Raw genomic sequence first — 18,440 nt, 5'->3', positions numbered from 1 at the left:
CGGTGCGCGTGCCTCTCACTGTTGTGGCCTCTCCCGTTGCGGAGCACAGGCTCCGGACGCACAGGCTCAGCGGCCATGGCTCACGGGCCCAGCCGCTCTGTGGCATGTGGGATCCTCCCGGACCGGGGCACGAACCTGTGTCCCCCGCATCAGCAGGCGGACTCTCAACCACTGCGCCATCAGGGAAGCCCCCAGATGCTACTTCTAAGGGTCAAAATAATGAGAGGAATGCTGTAGAATGACATTTCCTGAAAAATTCTAAGTATTCTTCAGACCTTATCCAATTTGTGATTTTCATGTGTCTACAAGACAGGCAGCAGCCACATTATTATCAAAATGAGAAAGCAGATAATTTGTGTCTTGCAAAAGGTCACTAGACAAATAAATTATGGGGTGATAAATAGTCAAGCCCTTATTTTAAGTTTTGAACCTAGGTTTCCCTCTGGATCCACCTTCCTGGGTCAACAGTGAAGCATTTACTGTGTAAGGGAACCAATAGCTTCATCATGCTCCTGAACTTCTGTACCTCCTCTGTTCTGTCCTTCAGAATAAGCACAAGGGCATTCTGCATAGACTTCTATCTTATCGAACTCCACTTTCCTGTCCAATTCAGACTAGAATGAAGGACCTAATGGTCATCTTCCTATTCATCCAACTCTATTTTCAGGTGACTCATCTTCTGCCCTCCTCAGTCTGCATCCTCTCTTCTTCATATTTCAACACTCCCATCCTCCCATCTCCTTTCTTCTCTCTTTTCTATTCCTCCTCCAAAACTTAAACCTATCCTCTATTCTCTTTTCCTTTTATTATTCAGTTTCTCCACTATCCTGTTCTCCTCATTCACTCTGTTTCTTTCCCTCTATTATTCTCAGTCTCTATGTGTTCCTTTTCTGCCCATCACACTTCCCTTCAACCACCTCATTCCATACATCCTCTCTTCTGTTTATATCTACTCCACTCCATTCTTTCCACAGTTGTGTACACTGTCATCTCCTCTTCAAACTCTTCTCTTTATGCACTTTATTACAAGTAAATCTCTATTCTACCTATTCCTCCACTTATGCTCTAGTCTCTTCAAATTCTCCTTCATACATTATAACCATTCAGACTTCTACTCTGCCCTATCCTCCCCACCTCCTTTTCAACATTTATGTCTAATTTCATGTCCTTCCATGCAGTGTCAGAACAGGTGTCCCTCTTCCTTTACAAATAAAACTTTCCCTGCAGTTTGGATACCATCTCCTGACAGTTTTCTCTGGGAACCTGATGTCAGAAAAACCCTATTTCTACTGTATCTTCAAGCTTTACCTTTCTACTAGCCCCTTCCAGCTATCTCACAAATATGTGCCAGTCTCTCCATTCAAAACAAATAACTATTTCCTTTACCCCTGAATATATCTATTATATACCCATCCCTTTCATTTTCAAGCAAGTTCCCAGAAAGTATTTTCTATGTTCACTATCTCCACTACCTCTATGCCAACTCATAAAAACTCCTCATTGCACTAATCACTCCATTGAAAGAGTGTACGTGAAGAACACCAGTGTTTTCCATGTTACCAAACCTAATACATACTTTCAATTCTCTATATTACTAGATATCTTTTTAATAGCCAACAATATTGTAAAGATGTATAAGTAATAGTAAAGAGCATAAAATTGCAGGCAAGCTGCTAGAGTATGAATGCTTGACCATTTACTACCTAGGTGATCTTAGAAAATGTTACTCACTCTGTGTCTCAGATTCCTCACCTGTAAAGTTGGAATAATTATATCTATCTCATAGACTTGTTATGAAGATCATAAAAGTAGAATGATTATAAAAATGCACGGCACATTGTAAGTACTATATTGATGGCAACTATTGTACTTATTATGCTATTATTGTATTATTATTATTGATCACTCTCATCTTTTTGAAACCCTTTACACTTTCAATATATTAGCCAAAATGTGTTCAATCAATATTCAGTAACAATCCTAAAATATCAGTGTCCTAAAACCACAAAGGTTTCTTTCTCATTCACACTATTTGTCTATCTCAGGTTGTGGGAGGGATGTTCTCTTCTATGTTATCTTTAATAAGGGACACAGAGTGATAGAGCCAAGGCCACCTGGCATAATGTTACTCACTGTGGCCAGGGGAGAGGAACATGGAAAATCATGTACTGGCTCTTAAGAGTTTCTAATCCTTAACAGATACATACTACTATATACAAAATAGGTAAACAACAAGACCCACTGTAGAGCACAGGAGACTATATTCAATATCCTGTAATAACCTATAATGTCAAAGAATCTGAAAAAATATATATAACTGAATCACTTTGCTGTATACCTGAAACTAACACAACATTGTAAATCAACTATACTTTTTTAAAAAAGATAAATGAACTTTATGACCAGTGCTGCAAATTCATCCTGAGCAAAATGATACTTAATTTTATGAATTAAAAAGAACAATATTCTGGTTCCTGAGTGATCACTGTGTTTCCAGAAGGTACTGATATGGAAGCAGTTATAATAGATTCCACTAACTGCAAAATTTTTGCACAGAGATGAAAATAAAGAAATGTACATGTTAAAAAAGCAATAAATAAATAAAATTTCCAATCCTCCCTCAGAAATCACACATGTTATTTCCATTCACATTTGGTTAGCCAAAGCAATTCATTCGTCTAAGGCTCTATGGAAGTGAAATACTAACATATACCCAGAGGGAAGTGAACTGGAAATACTGGAAGTAGCAGTATTGACTACCACACTTAGCTTTCAAGATACTACACACTAGTGGTTCTATTAACACCTTCCTTTCTTTTCCTTTTCGGTCTCCATCATAGGTTCCTCTTTCTTCCCTTCTGCTTTAATGATAGTGATGCTACATGACTGGATGCTTGGCATGATTTTCCTCTCACTCTACATACTTTCCTGAAGTGATCATATGCATTCACATGGTTGTCCCACCATACTGACAATACCAAACTTTACATCTCTTGCTTGTGTCTCTCTCCTGATCTTATGACTTGAATATCCAACTACTGTTAGACTTCTGTCCCTGGATAATCTACAATCTTCTTAAACTTATCTTGTCCAAAATTAACCTCACAGATTTATTCTATCTAAATTTTTCCTAAATCTCATATGATCTACCCCAGTTCGTAATACCATCAGTCACCCATTTTACTTGGGTGCCTTCTACCTTAATTCCTCCTCTTTGCTCTCATTCTGACATTGGTTGTTTTCACTGTCTATTTCCTCAGTGTATCTCCCCATCTCCATCTTAATCCACTGCTCTGCATTAGAACTTCACCACTCCTCATCTAGACTATTTAATCTGTCTCCTAACCAGCTTTCCTATTTCCAGTCTTGTTCCCTACAAATGCATTCTTTACACAGTAACTAGGATGCCATATATAACATTAAAAAAAATTGACCACCTCCTTGTCTTGCTTATAATATATCATTCAATTTCCTCCAACTGCTCAGTTGGTTTTCTCTACCCGGAATGTCCTTCCTCTCTTCCCTCCACTTTCCACATACAATTTTCTTGACCACATTCTACTTATCTAATAAAGCAAAAATTAATGCCAATACTAATAATCAGGAACTTAGGTGTTGCCTCATCCAGGGACTCTTTGCTCAACTTGATCCAGAAGAATAAGTTAGATGACCCTTTTCTATTCTTTCATAATTACTCATAACTTTATCATTTCAGTTAATTTTTTGTGGTTATCTATTAGCCTTTTCCCCGTATTATATTGTGACTGTCTTAAGGACAAATACCATATCTTCTTAATGTTTGCATAGCCAGAACCTAGTCCAGGGCCATGTATGTATTAGGAAGTCAAAACATGTTTGGTGAATGAATAAATGAATGGATGAAAAATACTAATCTTTCTTCCATCTATAATTTCTCTCCCTGCAGTGTCCCTTTCCCTACTTCTATATGTCTTCTTTCCTTTCTTCCCATTTACTGCATACTTTACTCCAATTTCTCCTTTTTCTTTTAGGATATTCTAATATCTAGCCTTTTAATTTTATTTCATCTTCTGCCTTATCTTCTCAAATTTTCTATTCTTTTTCTCTCCTCTCATAGTCTCTCTTTCCTCTACCCATTTCTCCTTGATCAATTCATCTGTGTGTGTGTGTATAAAAGTTCTGGGAATAGACCAATAAAATAAATATATATGTTAATTTTATTGATCTCTTCTCCACATTATTCTTCCCAGTTCTATCTACTTCCTTTTTCTCCATCATTCTTTCCTCTACTCTCTCAGCTCCTCCTCTTTAATTCAACTTCTAACAATTGACTTGCTATCCATTTTTCCTTGGCCATCTTCTTGTCTCCCAAATTCTTTCAGAAGCACATCAATAAATAGTAAATTTAAAGTAATGAAGGACTAGCATACAGGCAAGCACACTTCATGTATTCATCACATATTTACCAGGTATGCATTATTTGAGTTTCATTGTGTGTAATAACAAATGCACAGAACCTGCACCAAAAGATCACTCATTAATGTGGGAGGCAGCTTCAGGAAGTGACAACTGACAGCAAGAACCAAGAAAGTTTTTAGTGTTGGGGCAAAGAATCTTACTGAACTGGAAATGTGTTCAAAATTATTCTTTTAAAAGCAAAATTTACATACCTAAAATCTCTAATGATAATGAGTCATGAAAAACATAAAACTGTGATGGTTTTATGCTTTGGGAGCAGAAAAGTATGAAATACATTATATATATAATATATATTCATATATATATTAAAAGTTATATTCTTAAGTTGTGTCTACATTCACTTATATGAAACTCCTCAGCATTTCCACACAAAGTGGCATAAAATATATGTTGCTATAATTTTGTATTTATATATGTAACATTGTACGTTTCAGAAAATAGCTAACATTATCTCACTTGATTTTATTTTCTATTATAGGTTATTATAAGATATTGAATATAGTTTCTTGTGCTATAACAGTACGTCCTTGTTGTTTATCTATTTTATATATAGTAGTGTGTATATGTTAACCCCACACTTCTAATTTATCCCTCCCCCCTCCCTTTCCCTTTCCCCTTTTGGTAAACATAAGTTTGTTTTCTAAGTCTGTGAGTCTATTTCTGTTTTGTATAGAGATTCATTTGTATTATTTTTTAGATTCCATGTATAAGTGATAGCATATAATATTTGTCTTTCTCTGCCTGACTTATTTCACTTAGTATGATATTTTCTAGGTCCATCCATGCTGCTGCAAATGGCAATATTTCATTCCTTTTTATGGCTGAGTAATATTCCATTGTGTGTGTGTGTGTGTGTGTGTGTGTGTATCACATCTTCTTAAAGCAATCATCTATTGATGGGTACTTGTATTGTTTCCATGTCTTGGCTATTATAAGTAGTGCTGCTATGAACATTGGGGTGCACATTATCTTTTCAAATTAGAGTTTTTGTTTTTTCTGGGTATATGCTCAGGAGTGGGATTGATGTATTATATGTTAGCTCTATTTTCAGTTTTTTAAGGAACCTCCATACTGTTCTCATAGTGGCTGTACCAATTTACATTCCCACCAACAGTGTAGGAGGGTTCCCTTTTCTCCACACCCTCTCCAGAACTTATTATTTGTAGACTTTTTAATGACAGCCATTCTTATCGGTGTGAGGTAATACCTCATGTGGTTTTGATTTGCATTCCTCTAATAATTAGTGATGGTGAGCAGCTTTTCATGTGCCTGTTGGCCAACTCTCTATACTTGTGTCTATAATATATACGTCTGCAAGTGTGCATACCTGCAAATGTGCTAGGAAGTATATGCCTATATGTACATTTCTAATCTGTAACCTTGACAGAATTTTCAATGGATAGCTTAAAACATGCTGATTTCAATCCTGGTCCTACCCCAGTATACTTTAGATGAGCTGCACCACTCTCTGACCTCATGGTGTAGAGGAGGGTTCCATTGTCCACCAGTCTGAGCAGCTTGTTAGGTGTGGTCATGTTATGGGCCACTGATTTCTTGCCATTGTGGAAGAAGGTGTCAGGGGTCCAGATCTTACTAGCCAGGAGATTATTCAGTGGAAGGATCTTCATGGGTCCATCAAATTTCAGTCTTTCATCATGCCATGTCTGTCGAAAAAATACATCAATGGTGTATTCCTAAGGACAAAAAGAGAGAGAACAATGTTTCAGTTGAGTTCTGGTAGTGACCCACAGTGCCCTTAGCAAATATTAATTACTTTGCAGTATTTCCTCTGATGCAGAGAAGCAGCAGTCTATTAACAATAGCTACTAGTGAGTAGGGCAAATGATTATGATTGAGAAAAAATGTCTTGGTGATCAGTAAGTACATAGATAATATGTTTGACAAGATTTTGCTTAGGAAGATCACTGCCAACACTGCCCTGCACATCATGCAAGCTGAACACAAGACTTTGCCTTATTAAAAGGAAAGAGCTCCCTTCTCTATGCAGTGGCATCTCTAATAAGAGCAAACTCCTTACCTTATCTCTTCTACTAAATGAACCCATATGAACATCAAAGGCCAATATAACAATTACCATAAAACTAAAATTTTAAAACACATTCATTTGATTCTCTAACAATAAGTCTAATGAGTTAATATCTTATTATCTTCAATAAATAAGGAACTCTTACAGATAAGATAAAAACAAACACACAAATAGAAAAATGGGTAAATGACATGAACAGAAAATTCATGAAATGGATAAAAATTGCTAATAAACATGAAGAACATTTTCAAAATTGCTGTTCATCTAAACATAAATTAAAGTTACAATAAATGTTCCAGGTTTTGGTAACAGCAGACTAAATCATTTGGATATACCTTCCTACAGCTATTAATTATAAAGTTTGAACTAAAAATTATGGACATATAGCTAGATAGATATACAGACTATTTGAAACCAATGGGGAATGATTGAAAGCAGACAAAAACTTGAAGAAAGTTTAGTCTTGAAAGATGGCAGCACATGTGCTCAAGGCACTGCATACCCTGATGAAGGGCTGAAGCCTGTAGGAAGGGAGCCTTTCCCTAATTGGTCCACAGAGGAGCCACATTTATGTAATTTGTCTAGAGGGGATACATTTCCTTATCTGCAAAAAGGCACTATATATGCTAACAGCTTGGGAGCTAGATAATAAATAGGTAGGATAATGATTTATAGTACAAAAACCTGAGAATGCTGAGACTAGAGGAACTTGATTCCATTTATATATATATATATATATATATATACATACACTTATATACATGTAAATATTTCAGATTATTTTCTATTATAGGTTATTATAAGATATTGAATATAGTTTCTTGTGCTCTAACAGTAGGTCCTTGTTGTTTATCTATTTTATATATAGTAGTGTGTATATGTTAACCCCACACTTCTAATTTATCCCTCCCCCCTCCCTTTCCCTTTCCCCTTTTGGTAAACATAAGTTTGTTTTCTAAGTCTGTGAGTCTATTTCTGTTTTGTATAGAGATTCATTTGTATTATTTTTTAGATTCCATGTATAAGTGATAGCATATAATATTTGTCTTTCTCTGCCTGACTTATTTCACTTAGTATGATATTTTCTAGGTCCATCCATGCTGCTGCAAATGGCAATATTTCATTCCTTTTTATGGCTGAGTAATATTCCATTGTGTGTGTGTGTGTGTGTGTGTGTGTGTATCACATCTTCTTAAAGCAATCATCTATTGATGGGTACTTGTATTGTTTCCATGTCTTGGCTATTATAAGTAGTGCTGCTATGAACATTGGGGTGCACATTATCTTTTCAAATTAGAGTTTTTGTTTTTTCTGGGTATATGCTCAGGAGTGGGATTGATGTATTATATGTTAGCTCTATTTTCAGTTTTTTAAGGAACCTCCATACTGTTCTCATAGTGGCTGTACCAATTTACATTCCCACCAACAGTGTAGGAGGGTTCCCTTTTCTCCACACCCTCTCCAGAACTTATTATTTGTAGACTTTTTAATGACAGCCATTCTTATCGGTGTGAGGTAATACCTCATGTGGTTTTGATTTGCATTCCTCTAATAATTAGTGATGGTGAGCAGCTTTTCATGTGCCTGTTGGCCAACTCTCTATACTTGTGTCTATAATATATACGTCTGCAAGTGTGCATACCTGCAAATGTGCTAGGAAGTATATGCCTATATGTACATTTCTAATCTGTAACCTTGACAGAATTTTCAATGGATAGCTTAAAACATGCTGATTTCAATCCTGGTCCTACCCCAGTATACTTTAGATGAGCTGCACCACTCTCTGACCTCATGGTGTAGAGGAGGGTTCCATTGTCCACCAGTCTGAGCAGCTTGTTAGGTGTGGTCATGTTATGGGCCACTGATTTCTTGCCATTGTGGAAGAAGGTGTCAGGGGTCCAGATCTTACTAGCCAGGAGATTATTCAGTGGAAGGATCTTCATGGGTCCATCAAATTTCAGTCTTTCATCATGCCATGTCTGTCGAAAAAATACATCAATGGTGTATTCCTAAGGACAAAAAGAGAGAGAACAATGTTTCAGTTGAGTTCTGGTAGTGACCCACAGTGCCCTTAGCAAATATTAATTACTTTGCAGTATTTCCTCTGATGCAGAGAAGCAGCAGTCTATTAACAATAGCTACTAGTGAGTAGGGCAAATGATTATGATTGAGAAAAAATGTCTTGGTGATCAGTAAGTACATAGATAATATGTTTGACAAGATTTTGCTTAGGAAGATCACTGCCAACACTGCCCTGCACATCATGCAAGCTGAACACAAGACTTTGCCTTATTAAAAGGAAAGAGCTCCCTTCTCTATGCAGTGGCATCTCTAATAAGAGCAAACTCCTTACCTTATCTCTTCTACTAAATGAACCCATATGAACATCAAAGGCCAATATAACAATTACCATAAAACTAAAATTTTAAAACACATTCATTTGATTCTCTAACAATAAGTCTAATGAGTTAATATCTTATTATCTTCAATAAATAAGGAACTCTTACAGATAAGATAAAAACAAACACACAAATAGAAAAATGGGTAAATGACATGAACAGAAAATTCATGAAATGGATAAAAATTGCTAATAAACATGAAGAACATTTTCAAAATTGCTGTTCATCTAAACATAAATTAAAGTTACAATAAATGTTCCAGGTTTTGGTAACAGCAGACTAAATCATTTGGATATACCTTCCTACAGCTATTAATTATAAAGTTTGAACTAAAAATTATGGACATATAGCTAGATAGATATACAGACTATTTGAAACCAATGGGGAATGATTGAAAGCAGACAAAAACTTGAAGAAAGTTTAGTCTTGAAAGATGGCAGCACATGTGCTCAAGGCACTGCATACCCTGATGAAGGGCTGAAGCCTGTAGGAAGGGAGCCTTTCCCTAATTGGTCCACAGAGGAGCCACATTTATGTAATTTGTCTAGAGGGGATACATTTCCTTATCTGCAAAAAGGCACTATATATGCTAACAGCTTGGGAGCTAGATAATAAATAGGTAGGATAATGATTTATAGTACAAAAACCTGAGAATGCTGAGACTAGAGGAACTTTCACTTTTAGGCAATCTCTTGAATTCACTTTAGCTCCTAAAGAGTCTCAGCCCCACCCATCTGCAACCTTGGGATATTGGAGCTTTTGGAAAAAGCCAACCAGAGATTTGATGACAGCCCTAGGTTTCCTTCAGGAGAGGGTAGGAGTGTAGAGAAGAGGGGGAAGAACTGACATGTTTCATGTCTAAACTTTAGCACGTTTGAGGGCAGGGACTGCGTCTTATTCACTACTGTATCCTAGTACCATGCCCTCAAAAAATCTGTGTGGAAGGGATGTATTCAAATCCATTTTATTCTTTCATCTTGCTGTGTTTTCAATAAAAGAGAGATGGTTTTTAAAAAAAAAGAAAAAAGATGGCAGCAGCAACAGATTAAAATTGTGTTTGTGGCTTTTCTTTTCTAAAGGTCCTCTCCCAAACCTAGAATTTCTGTGGCAGATACCACAGCCTTAATGGCTCAAAGTGGCCAATAATATGGAAATTTAGGAGTGGTAGTCCTGGAAGCAAGAGAGTCACAGAGGGGATAGGACCCCAAATCTGAGTATATACTTTGCCCCAAAACCTGGCTGACCACTACATACATAGTGAAAACTCTGAGGCTATGGAAAAAAATGCAGGCAGAAACAATAGGGGAGTCTTCCACTAAATGATAGATGACAAAACTGTGGTGGGTGATGTTTGTGAGTTAGGCAGAAATCAGAAAAATTACTGGCTTAATACCTCAGAAGACAGAGCTCAAAGCTGGCCAAAGAGCTGAAAAAGCAGGGGGAAGCCTTGGAGAAAAACAAAACCACTGAGAGGGAAGTCCCAAAATCTGAGTAGAAACTCTGCTTTGACTGACGACTAAACTACACAAGGCATGGGGGACACATCTAGGTAGTCAGGTAAAACAAAGAAGCAGCCAGAAGCTACTTAAAATCCTTTGGCTTAAAATTCCTTAATAGTTTCCAGTTATACCTGGAATAAATTCTAATACCTTTCTCTTACTTAGAAAGTACTTCATAAACTGACCCTTGTCTTCTTCTCTAAGCTCTTCTCCAACCACCTGTAGCTCTACAAATTAGCCAGTCTGGCTCTTCTTCTCCTCCAGCACACCAAGAATACCCCTGCCTAAGGATTAGGAGATTATATAATTTATTGTCTAAACTGGAACACTTTTGAGAGAGGAGGATTTATCAATAGTTATATTTCAGGACAACATGTGTAAGCCAGGACTATGCCAGGTTTAAAGCTGGAATTAGACTCCCACATAAAAGCAAGACCCTGAAGGTCTCCAACCTCAGGAGAAGGGTGAATTACATAAAAGAAACTAGATAAAACCAGTCCACAACATGAAAATTCAGAAAGGAAACTTGTCTATCCAAGCATGAATTCTGAAATGGACAGGAGTTTAGGGGAAGCATTTCTACTGAGATTTAGCAACTTCAAGCCTAATCTTATATGAGATCAATATTTAAATGTACACTTGGTTTGGGGCTTAAAAGCTAAGAAATTAACATAAAAATAGGTCTCAGGATGGGGATACCTCTATATTGACTTACAAAAGCAAACACTCTAAAGAGACATGGCCATAAATAAATGCTTGCTGAAAAGAAGTTCACAATCCACAACAATGAAACACCTAAGGAAATGGTAATAAGCAAGAGTCAGCTGATACAACATGCAGCTGAATTATACCCCTTCCAAGAACCTCACATAACAGAATAATCAAATAGATATTATAAAGGAACTATAATTAAAATGATAAAAGTATCAAAGGAGATTGAGAACATGAGAATAGATCCAAACATTATGGGGTAAAAGCAAGAAAAAACAGATTTTAAAAAGGTCTATTTGAATTAGATATTCTGTGAAAGAAAAATAGTCACTGAAAATAAAAACTCAATGGATATGTATGTTACACAGAAGATTAGATATTATTAAAGAGAGATTAGTGAACTGGAAAATACATGTGAAGAAAACTTGTTCAGTGTATATTTCTAACAAAGTTCTAAAGTGGGAGAATAGAGAAAATGGGGGGAAAATAATAAAGTACTAATGGATGACAGTTTCTCAGAATTGTTGAAATATAAGCATCCTTAGCTTCAAGAACCTTAATCACTTGCAAGCTCAGTATGAAAAAATATATCCAAGCCAACCACAGTGGATTTGAAAAATACCAAAGAGGAGATCTTAAAAATAGAAAAGACATATTATCTACAAAGAAACAGCAGTTTGATAGCAGACTTCTTGAAAAAAACAATAGAAGCCAAAAGAATTCTATAGCCAACTAGATTATCACTTGAGAGTGGTTTCAAAATAAAGATGAGTTTAGATAAATAAGATAATATTTTCCCATGGCTGGATCACATACAGTATTCAGGCCTCATTCAGAAGTCTCCACATCAGAAAAGCATTCTTTGACCATCCTATCATAAATAGTAATCCCTCTTCCCCTTACCATGCGTTATTTTTCTTCATGCATTATTTTGTCAGATAGCTCTGACAAAATGTATTTTTATTTGCTTACTCTTCCTTTCATTCCACTAGTCTGGATGCTGCATGAGAGCAGAGATTTTCTTCAGTTCACTGCTATATTCCTAGCACCTAAAATCCTACCTGACCAATAGTAGCTGGTTTATAAATATTTTTGAATTAAAAAATGATTGAATGAATCCTCAGGAAAGGAACTACTAAAAGAAGTTTTTCATATAGTTGAAAATGAAACCAGCAGGAAGATTCAAGAAGGAATGGTGAGCACAAGTGTTGACAAACTTATGGGTAAACTAAACAAATAATGGCTCTCTACAAACGATGTTAAGGACTATAAAAACAAAGTGGAATAAATAACTACAGTAAGCCAAATGGAAGGAGGGAGTAGGGATACATGGATTAATATATTCTTGTACTATTTGGGAGGAGAGTAGAGATATTAAATTTAACGTCAAGTATATATATCAACATTTAAGGTAACCATTAAGAATATACTAGAAATAAAATGCAAAACTTACAAAAGAGTAGAGAAAAAACCAAGGGGAATATAGAAAATGCTTCAATCCCATAGAAGGCAAGAAAAAATAAAGCATATAAAAACATGGGGGAAAAGGATATATAAAATCAGATAGTAGAAAAAAACAATATAATCTAATGATAAATAAACAATGTAGCTGTATGTTATGTGTATACAAGAGTCACACCTTAAGGGCACATGAAAACACAAGTTGAAAATGAAGCGATGGAAACATATGTATGGATAAATCCTAATCAAAATAAAGTCATAGAACTATAAAATACAGACAGCAAAATAAAGTCATAGAACTATAAAATACAGACAGTAGGGACTATAAGACTAACACTTTTGTTTAGGATGAAATATTACACTAAAAAATGGAGTATATCAAGTGAAAAAAATTCTTAATTTTTATGTATGGATAACATGGACTCAAAATATGTAAGGCAAAAATTGAATTACAAGGAGAAAATGACAAACCCATAGATTCTCAGAAAATGAAAGACCAATCGAACCAATAATTTGTATGATAAAATAAGTGAAGAATCCTTTTGACAAGCATAAAGTAAGGAATACACATAGACTTAACACTTAGTAAACAAACAGTATTTTTTTTACCAAAAATAGATGATCATATGTTAAGCCATAAAGCAAATCTCAAGAAACAGAAAAAGATTTCATATCCTATAGACCATCTTGTTTCAATATGAGGCATTAAATTAGAAATTAATAATAAAGTTTTACATTTGAAAATTAGAAAACCCGCTAAAATTTTTTTAAGAAAACAAAGAAGAAACCATAAAGGATATTAGAAAATACTTAGAACTGAACAACAGTGAAAATGTTTATAAATGAAATCTCGTATTCAACTCCTCAAGTGCTGCTTAGAAGGAAATTGATAGCCATAAAGAAGTCTTAAAGATGGTCTTTAAGAAAGGGAAAACCATAAGCTAATCTGCCTCAAGAAACCAGGAACACAGAATTTCCCAAGAAAAGTAAAGAGAAAAATGATCTACACAAAAGGAAAAATCAGTGAAACAGAAAACAACAACAACAAAATAATACAGATGATGCACAAAATCCAAAACGGGTGGCTTTCACACACAAACAATATAGAAAACTGACAATAAGTTTAATCAAGAAAAAGCAAGAAAATGAGGGAAAATTTGGGGCAAGGGGTAGAAATATAGATTAAATAAAATTGGGCAAAGCAAGTTGATAATTTTTGAAGCTGGGTGATGGATACATGAGGTTCCATTAAACCATTTTCTCTACTTTGGGGGTTGTGTGTGTGTGTGTGTGTGTGTGTGTGTGTGTGTGTGTGTGTGTATCATATATATAATCACTGCCAGCCTGTAGATAATAGATTGTAGGGAACTGAGAGTAGAGAGAAGGAAATCAGGGGCTTATTACAGTTTGATATGCCAGAGACAATGGTGGCCTGAGCCAGAATAGTAGCAGTTCAGGTGATAAGTGGTTTAATATGAGAACACCTATGAACATAGATACAAGAACCATGAATAACAGATTTTTTTTTAATTTTTGAATTTCATTTTATTTATTTTTTTATACAGAAGGCCCTTATTAGTCATCAATTTTATACACATCAGTATACACATCAGTGTATACATGTCAATCCCAATCATCATTCATCACACCCCCACCCCCACAGCTTTCCCCTAGATTAATCCTTTGTCAGTTGCTTCATTTGCAAATATTTTCCCCCATTCTGAGGGTTGTCTTTTCATCTTATTTATGGTTTCCTTTGCTGTGCAAAAACTTTTAAGTTTCATTAGGTCCTATTTGTTTATTTTTGTTTTTTTTTCCATTACTCTAGGAGGTGGATCATAAAAGATCTTGCTGTGATTTATGTCAAAGCGTGTTCTTCCTATGTTTTCCTCTAGGAGTTTTAGAGTGTCTGGTCTTACATTTAAGTCTCTAATCCATTTTGAGTTTATTTTTGTGTATGGTGTTAGGGATTGCTCTAATTTCATTTTTTACATGTAGCTGTCCAGTTTTCCCAGCACCACTTATTGAAGAGACTGTCTTTTCTCCATTGTATATCCCTGCCTCCTTTGTCATAGATTAGTTGACCATAGGTGCGTGGGTTTATCTCTGGGCTTTCTATCTTGTTCCATTGATCTATGTTTCTGTTTTTGTGCCAGTACCACACTGTCTTGATTACTGTAGCTTTGTAGTATAGTCTGAAGTCAGGGAGTCTGATTCCTCTAGCTCTGTTTTATTACCCTCAAGACTGCTTTGGCTATTCGGGGTCTTTTGTGTCTCCATACAAATTTTAAGATTTTTTGGTTCTAGTTCCATAAAAAACGCCATTGGTAATATGAAAGGGATTGCATTGAATCTGTAGATTGCTTTGGGTACTATAGTCATTTTCACAATATTGATTCTTCCAATCCAAAAACATGGTATATCTCTCCATCTGTTGGTATCATCTTTCATCACTGTCTTATAGTTTTCTGCATACAGGTCTTTTGTCTCCCTAGGTAGGTTTATTCTTAGGTATTTTATTCTTTTTGTTGCAATGGTAAATGGGAGTGTTTCCTTAATTTCTGTTTCAGATTTTTCATCATTAGTGTATAGGAATGCAAGAGATTTCTGTGCATTACTTTTGTATCCTGCTACTTTACCAAATTCATTGATTAAAATCCGAAATTTGTTTCCCAGCCAGAGTGATCATTAACTATTCTTCCTTGTGACACAATGGAAGTTCAGCTAAAAATACCCTGAAATTTATTTGACCAAAGCCTGCCCTATCAGGAAAGAGACATTCTGCTGCTTCTGCTTAATCATGAGGGAGAAGACAAACAAGCAACTGGAAGATGAAACTTCAGAAGAGATAAAACATCTGGATTGTTTGAAATGTCTCCAGAGCCTCTGCACACCCATGTGTGCCTGCTTGCGTGGGAAAATAGAAGGGAGATGAGCTGGTTTGAGCAGGAGCTATGTGTATGTTTCTGTAGTATCCCTGAATTTGGGTATCTGTTTGCACATGTGTGTCTATGGAGTGCCTGGGATGGTGTGTAGGCTGTTTTGCTTTATTCTGTATATACTTTCTTATTTTGTCTGAATGTATTTATGGGTGTTCATTCATAAGTGAGAGTGAATGAGTATGTGTGGGTGTGTGGGTGTGTGTGTGTCCAAAGAGTAGTTTCAGTTGCTTTCTTATGAAAATCTTAATCAATCACTAATTCCCAGCAATACAAAGAGAGCTTCACCTCCCTGGTGAGTTTGGTTATCCCCAGTGGACTATGAGCTCTCTGAATATAGGATTCCCTAGAGCCCCTTAATGCAGAGTTGGGCCTCTGAGGAGTACTTGTTGAATGAGCAAATGTCAACAGTTTTAATTCATGCCTGGATCTGAAGCTGTGGGCATTAATGGTCAACAGGTTGAGAGGGGGCAATCTAGACATACAGGCTTTCCTGTTGCCACTAAGAGAGACTCACATCCTCCATCTGTCTTACATCAAACATGTCCCTCACTGAGCTCTCCCTATGTGTCAAGTACTCTATGAAGTGCCAGGGAAGCCATGGAGTACTTGGTACTTGCCTTTAAGGAGTTCACAGGGAATTTACTATATCTCTGTATCCCTTTCTTTATTCCACACTTAAAAGACAAAGTTCAGGACTCTACCTTCCCCCTGCCTGGCATCACAACCACTCATTACTTCCTCTCCTGAGAATTAGCTTGTTTCTCCAACTGACTCCTACACCTTGCCTGATTGAAATAAGAGCCATGTAAAATCAACATACCTAAACCAACTCTCAGCCTCCAGTCTGCTCCCCCTTGTAGTTCATGCTGTACAGACTGCCAGATCAATCATTCTAAAACAACACATGTATATTTTTACTGCCCTAGTCTAACCCACTCAATGGCTCTGTATTACCTATAAGAAAAAACTCTATCATGACAGTACACAACTGCTTGTAGTTACCCAACAGATCTAAATAAGCTTTTTCCCCTGCTAAGTAGTAGTCCCACTGAAGATAAAGAAAAAAATCTATGCAGTGAGCATGGGTATTTCATATTTTTGAACATAGTTTTTCTGATTTTAAGATTTTAAACACAAAGTCACTCATTCAACAAACCTTTTTGGAGCATCTAATCACTGTCTGACATACTGAGCAGATAATAGCTTCTTTGTGTCCCTTCATGATATTTTTCAAATGACAATATTTGGTATCTGAAGTAGATATTGATCAGATGCGCCATTAGGACAGGGTCTCCTGCCTCAACTCTCCACTGCATGCCTTGCTTTGGCAGAAAGGGAGAATGGTAGGAGAAGGGGAAGTCCTTGTAGATGTCTCATGAGTCATCCCCTTGCTAGTTCTGCTGTGCACTACCCTATTTCTTGAATCTGTTCTGATGCTCTCTTCATCCTCACATCTGTAGAAGGACCCGTTTCTAGTAGGTTTGACTCTTCCTCCAAACACTTTACATCACCATGGTCCATCCACTTCTCCGTTGAATAGGGCTTGTTTGCAAGGAATGGGCTTCTACTTTTTTGGGGGGGATGGACTTCTTGAATGACACTACCAGTTGCTAGACTGAGAGTCCCCACCATGTGCACTCCTCACATGACCTATATGTGCTGATATGTGTGTGGTACTGAAATGTGAAGTGTGAGGTCAGACAAAGTTTAATTGAGGATAGGGAGAAAAGCTGAATTTTGAAAGAGATGTTATAGAAGGGAAAGGTACTCCTGGTGGGGGATATATGCTTGGTGGGGGATATATGCTTGATATGTAAATAGGTGGGAAGAGCAGGGCAGAAGATGGATTTAGCTAAATGTAGGATGATGAGGGTAGGGCATTCATGAGACAAGACTTCTCCTTAGAATATAGCTCCAAGGCCCTGCCATAGGAAAACCTCAATTTATTTTCTTTGATCTGTTGCATCATCTTTCACTTTTACCTTTGCAGAAACTATACTTACCATGTCAGTGTCTGACACAGGGCCAAAACTGGTCACGTAGATGTCAGTCTTAACTTCAGTCACTGCATCTGGTTGAAAGAAAGTAGAAAAGCAGAGTGTTATGAAAGACTGTTGCCTTAGCTCAGAGAGAGTCCAGGGCAGTACTCCAAATGATAGCAAACTTGTTACTTCTAAGAAAGGATACTTGGTACAATCATAGGAAAACCCCTTAAAAAACTCTCACTTGTACTATTTCTTCACAGAGAATATGCTAGGCACAGGAACAAAATCCATCCCTTTAGGTAACATTGAGAATGGCGGCAGAACCTCCAAACTCCAAAGCTTAGTGAGAACCCTTCGAGATCTCTAACATTCACACCTGCTGGGCTCTCACACTGGGATTATCCCTACCTGTGGTAGGTTACAAATGTTCCAAAAGCCAACCCTTTTCCACTTTCAGGAATGTAGGATGATTGTACTCCTAAAGTACGGAAGGGATGTGTGACTGGTTTTGGTTGTAGGAGGAAGTAATATGTGTCCCTCCCTGGCTGCAACAATTAATGTCCAACGCAAGACCCTACCTGCCATGGTCACCATGGAAACATATGTTAATATGGAGCTACTATAAGATTGAAACAGCCTGGAATGATGACCCAACACTTGGAGGACAACGGCACTGGAGAGTTGCCTGGATCCACAATAGACTTTGCATCAATGAGAAGTACTTTTGTTGGGTTAAGTGACTGAGATTTGGAGATGATTGATATCACCTGATACACTCTCTTTGCATTTTTTTTTTTCTATTGCAACTGTGTATTTACTCATCTGCCTTGCCACATAACCCAAGAGCTCCTGAAGGGCAGTGTCCCTGTTTTGTTATCTCTGTATCCTCAGTACATAGAAAAGGAGCCTGTTATTGAGATGGTGCTCACTGAACATTT

The 18,440-nt window shown here is 36.7% G+C and overlaps 1 protein-coding gene across 1 annotated transcript in view; it reads right to left on the bottom strand.

Annotated features, from left to right (window-relative positions):
• The window catches only part of GABRA3 (gamma-aminobutyric acid type A receptor subunit alpha3), an 82,697-nt gene extending 65,113 nt beyond the window's left edge, over nt 1-17,584 (bottom strand). Inside the window, exons 1-2 of the mRNA XM_024760067.1 lie at nt 17,521-17,584; nt 8,294-8,514 (exon numbers count right to left, since the gene is read on the bottom strand). Of these exons, the coding sequence (XP_024615835.1) occupies nt 8,294-8,514; nt 17,521-17,523 (224 nt within the window). The 5' untranslated portion in view covers nt 17,524-17,584. The remainder of the gene's footprint in view (nt 1-8,293; nt 8,515-17,520) is intronic.
• Between the last annotated feature and the right edge of the window lie 856 nt (nt 17,585-18,440).

The sequence above is a fragment of the Neophocaena asiaeorientalis genome, unplaced genomic scaffold, assembly GCF_003031525.2.
Source record: "Neophocaena asiaeorientalis asiaeorientalis breed wild unplaced genomic scaffold, Neophocaena_asiaeorientalis_V1.1 scaffold1159, whole genome shotgun sequence".
NCBI lineage: Eukaryota > Metazoa > Chordata > Mammalia > Artiodactyla > Phocoenidae > Neophocaena > Neophocaena asiaeorientalis.
Note: the sequence above shows the minus strand (reverse complement) of the source record. Positions and strands in the feature narration are given on the sequence as shown.